The sequence below is a fragment of the Cebus imitator genome, unplaced genomic scaffold (genome assembly GCF_001604975.1).
Source record: "Cebus imitator isolate Cc_AM_T3 unplaced genomic scaffold, Cebus_imitator-1.0 Scaffold365, whole genome shotgun sequence".
In the NCBI taxonomy this organism is placed as follows: Eukaryota; Metazoa; Chordata; class Mammalia; order Primates; family Cebidae; genus Cebus; species Cebus imitator.
Window position 1 is genome coordinate 761673 of NW_016107680.1, and position 4783 is coordinate 766455.

Here is a 4783-nt window from a genome sequence, read left to right on the forward strand (position 1 = left end):
CCCAGGCATGATCTTGGCTCACTGCAACCTCTGCCTCCCCCATTCAAGCAATTCTCGTGCCTCAACCTTCCGAGTAGCTGGGATTACAGGCGCGTGCCACCACGCCTGGCTAATTTTTCTATTTTTAGTTGAGATGGGGTTTCGCTATGTTGGCCAGGCTGGTCTCAAACTCCTAACCTAAAGTGATTTGCCTGCCTCAGCCTCCCAAAGTGCTGGGATTATAGGCGTGAGCCACCATGCCTGGCCTGGCACTCTTTTTTAAACTTAGTTTTGACTAAGTTTTAAAAGTTTCAACTTTTAATTATACACGTTCTTTTCTGATAGTATCACTTTCTTTCACAAGCTATTTTAAAGCTCAGGAATGGATAGCACTGCTTTACTACTCTAGCTCTCACAACAGCCCTGGCCTCAAAACATACTTGTGGCCTGAAGCTGATGTGTGCTCCCGTCTTCCTAACCAGAAATTGGGGGCAGCCCTGGCCTGCAGAGCCTGGTAAGGTCACCTGGCCCACACTTAGGATTTGGTTCACATGCGTGCCACTCCAAGGCATACCCTTCAACAATATCAACAATTGTCAACACTTATACAGCACTTGCTGTGTGTGCCTGTCCCTATGAAGCACTTTCTATATATGTACTCATTAAACTTCCACAACACTATGAAGTATGACCATTATTATGCCTATATACAAAAGAGGGAACTAAGCACTGGGACGTTAAGTAACTTGGTCAAGGTTGCACAGCCTGTAAGTGGCAGAGCTTGGGTTCAACCCACTCATTCAATGCATAGATTCTAGAATTCAACCCAGGCAGCTGAATTCTAGAATCTACGCATTAAATCTCTTAAGGCCAGAGCTGAGAAATCTGTGGAGACAGGTCAGTGTGGAATTCTCCTTTGCTAAAGGGTTAGGCAAGTAGGCAGCACACCCTACCTTCACTGAGTATCTGAGTGCGAAGATAACCCGGGGCTTTAATATGACACTGCGGCAACTGTCACTCCCCTAAATGACACACTGTAATTACATCCTTTTAGGTAAGTGCTCAAACAAGATTTCATAGTATCTTACCGAAGCAGTTCATCCTGGACTTCAATCATACGCTGCCTTTTCTTTTCGATACCTGAAATCATCTAAGTAACACAATCATTTGTGTTAAAATTAACTTTGTAACTATTTGAGCACTGCCACATACACTGCCAGGTAATGAAGTCCAGTGGAAAACAAGACAGACCCAATTCTTACCATCACAGACTTTGGTCTAATGGGGAAGACAGACATTATTACATACAAACGGTACGTAATTACAACTTGCAATACTTGCTATAAAGGAAAAGAAGAGAGAACTCTGGAAAAGAAAAGCAGGGGTGTATCTTCACAACGACTGGGGAAAAGCAGGAGTCAGGTCTTTACTGGACCCTGTGACCTGTAAAGTAAGATTTTATCTAGGCGCACTAGGGAACTATCAAAGCAGGGGAGTGCTGTGATCCACTCTATTTTAAAAGGAACATTTCAATATATTTTATTATCTCAGCCATTTAGTCACTTTTAGTGATTACCTAATACTCCACTGTTAGACATTCATAATGTTCCCATTTCAAAATGAGCAATGCAGAAATGACCAGTGAGAATTTAAAACTGAAAAGAAAAAGAGAAACACCCCAAAGCTTGTAATCACTGGAAGGAAAATGTATGTATTTTAAGTCCATTTCTATTTGAAATGTAGAGGTAGACTTCCACTCCTGGACTCATCTCTGATGCTCGGAAGTCATTTGGTCCAACCATTTACAGGTGAGCAAAGGAGGCTCTTGAGCTTATCGCCCACTGCAGACCCAGGGGTGTACAGCGTATGGGAGGTAGAGCACTGAAACAGCAGAGCCAGGACTAGACATGAGGTCTCCTGACCCCTAACCCAGTATTCTTCCCAGGCTGTCCTTCTACCTGTAGCAATTCTTTATTCTAAAGGGTTGTGCTTTTTGACATTCAAAAAAGCAATAAATATATGTTAATATATATCCATATAAGTGGTCATTTTGGACTTGGTAGTCATTTTTGAGCTGACTTTGGGACATTAATAAAAAGCTTAAATTTCTGTCTTTAATTATAAAAACAATTATTTTGACATCTGTGCAGCTTTAGGAATCAAAAGTGATTAGGCTCCCCATTCCTTACCTTGCATTAATAATACCAACCAAATCAACCACAAGATCAAGCAAATAAAAGCCTAACAAGATTATGAAATCTATTCACACTCCAAAGACTGTAAACTCAGAGTCAAGTCTTCACGTAACTCTACGTCAGTATTGTATTTGACTCCATGACTCTCATCACATAAATAATTTACCTTAGCATTCTTCCTTTTCAGATTTCTCAACGTCTGGCTTTCTTTAAGCTACACAGAACAAAAAATATATATGTACATTACTTTCCAAAAGTAAATTAGTTTCACATGTATCACATTTAGTTTAAAAACAGTTATGTGGAATATGGGTAGTTCTAATGAGTTTAAAACCATACTGCCAGCAAATGCAAGCTTTTCTAAGACAACAATATGCTGCCTCAGCATTAGTGAAAAACAAAAACCTTAGGCCAACAAATGTATGTCAGGGAGCTTACCAATTTGGTGATTTGTTCTTTAACGTTATAATAAAATGTGTCCATGGCTGCCTTACAAATTTTAGATTCTATTCTTTTTCTGTAGAGGAATTAAAAAAAAGCCTAAGTACCATAATGGATTTTGTCAGGCGTTTCATTTGCTTAACATATAAACAAACATACACATACAATTTGGCACATACTTTTTAATTTTAAAAATCTCTTATTTTTTATAATTTCAATTTTTATTTTAGATTAAGGGATTATATGGGTATACTGCACGACACTGAAGTTTGGGGTACAACTGACCCCATCACTTAGGTAGCGAGCTTAGTGCCCAACAAGTTGTTTTTCAGCTCTTGAATCCCTCTCTTTCCTTGAGGAGTCCCCAGTCAACTGCCATCTTTATCTCATGTTCACCCACTTATAAGCAAGAACATGTAGTATCTGGTTTTCTGTTCCTGCTATAATTCACTTAGGATAATGACCTTCAGCTGCATCCACATTGCTGCCAAGAACATGATTTTTTTTTTTTAAGGTTGTGTAGTATTCCATGGTCTATAGGTATCATATTTTCTTTATCCAACCCCCAGCTGATGGGCACCTAGGTTGATTCAGTCTTTGCTATCATGGATAGTGCTGCACTGAACATATGAGAGCACCATTCTAAATAACTAAGATGGCAATGTTTAGCCTGCAGCATTTTCTCAGGCTGAAAAAATACTGGAAACATGTTATCAGCAAAAGAAAAAGAACAAAAATATTTTTCCTAAGCCCTCTGGTATGGGGTCATCTTAATTCCTTGATACTGACCAACCTCACAGGTGATTACCAAGTAAGGTAGAAATGCTTATGGCTAGGCTAATTCCAGTCTTTTCCTACTACCTGACATACCCAGCAGACTTTATTCCCTCCCTCTTTGCCTGTTGGCAAGAGGAAGGGCAACTGTGTAACACATTTGGATTGGCCAAAAGTAGCCATAAATCGGGTGTTTCAGAAACTTTAAGCTCACACAAACTGCTTCAGGTCCCTGTCACTGGGAAGAGATCTGGTGGCCAGGCTGATTCTCCTGGCTTGGCTCAGTCACCCATTAAGATGGTTATTATTAAAAAACAAACAAAACAGCAAGTATTGGTGAGAAAGTACAGAAATAGGAACCCTTGTGTTGCTGCTGGAAATGCAAAATTATATAGTCACCATGGAAAACAGTACTGGCAGTTTCTTAAAAAAAAAAAAAAAAAAAAATTAAACATAGAATTACCATATGATCCAGCAATTCCTTTTTTAGGTATATACACAGAACTGAAAGCATAGGCTTGAGTATCAGTTGTACACAATGTTTGTAGCAGCATTATTCACAATAGCCCAAAGGTGAAAACAACTCAAGTGTCCACTGATAGATGAATGGATACAGAAAATGTGTTAAGGCTGCGCACGGTGGCTCATGCCTGTAATCCCGGCACTTTGAGAGGCTGAGGCGGGCAGATCATGAGGTCAGGAGTTCCAGACCAGCCTGACCAATATGGTGAAACCCCGTCTCTACTAAAAATACAAAAATTAGCCAGGCGTGGTGGCATGCGCCTGTAGTCCCAGCTACTCAGGGAGGCTGAGGTGGGACAAACACTTGAACCCAGGAGGCGGAGGCTGCAGTGAGCCAAGACCACACCACTGCAATCCAGCCTGGGTGAAAGAGAGACTCCATCTCAAAAAAAAAAAAAAAAACAACAAAAAGAAAATGTGTTAAAATAATGACCGCGTAACAATGTCTCAGTCAACAGTGGATGGCACATACAATGTACCTAGTGACACCACTGCCGACATAATGTCATAGCACAATGCATTACTCATATACTTGTGGTGATGCTGATGTAAACAAACCTATAGTGTTGCCTAGTTGTGTAGAAGTACAGCACATATAATTACATATACTACATAATACTTGATGATAAATGACTATGTTATTTGTACTATAATATAGTACACTTGTTGTACTATACTTTTAATCGTTACTTTATAATGTACTTCTCCTTATTTAAAAAAAAAAAAAAAAAAAAGTAAACTGTAAAGCAGGTCTTTCAGGAGTATCCCAGAAGAAAGCACTGTTAGCACAGGAGATGCCGACTCCATGTGCCGAAGACCTTCCAGTGCGACGTGGCGTGGAGGTAGGAGAAAGTGATGTCGATGATCCAGAC

General features: G+C 39.9%; 1 protein-coding gene across 2 annotated transcripts in view; it reads right to left on the minus strand.

The window, feature by feature from the left end:
* CENPU (centromere protein U) overlaps window positions 1-4783 on the minus strand; it is a 35992-nt gene that overhangs the window by 4145 nt on the left and 27064 nt on the right. Inside the window, exons 9-11 of one of the 2 annotated variants that reach the window (XM_017506900.2) lie at window positions 2613-2691; window positions 2341-2388; window positions 1068-1129 (exon numbers count right to left, since the gene is read on the minus strand). In XM_017506900.2, coding sequence (XP_017362389.1) covers window positions 1068-1129; window positions 2341-2388; window positions 2613-2691 — 189 coding nt within the window. The remainder of the gene's footprint in view (window positions 1-1067; window positions 1130-2340; window positions 2389-2612; window positions 2692-4783) is intronic. The other variant, XR_001818603.2, reaches the window with a different exon arrangement.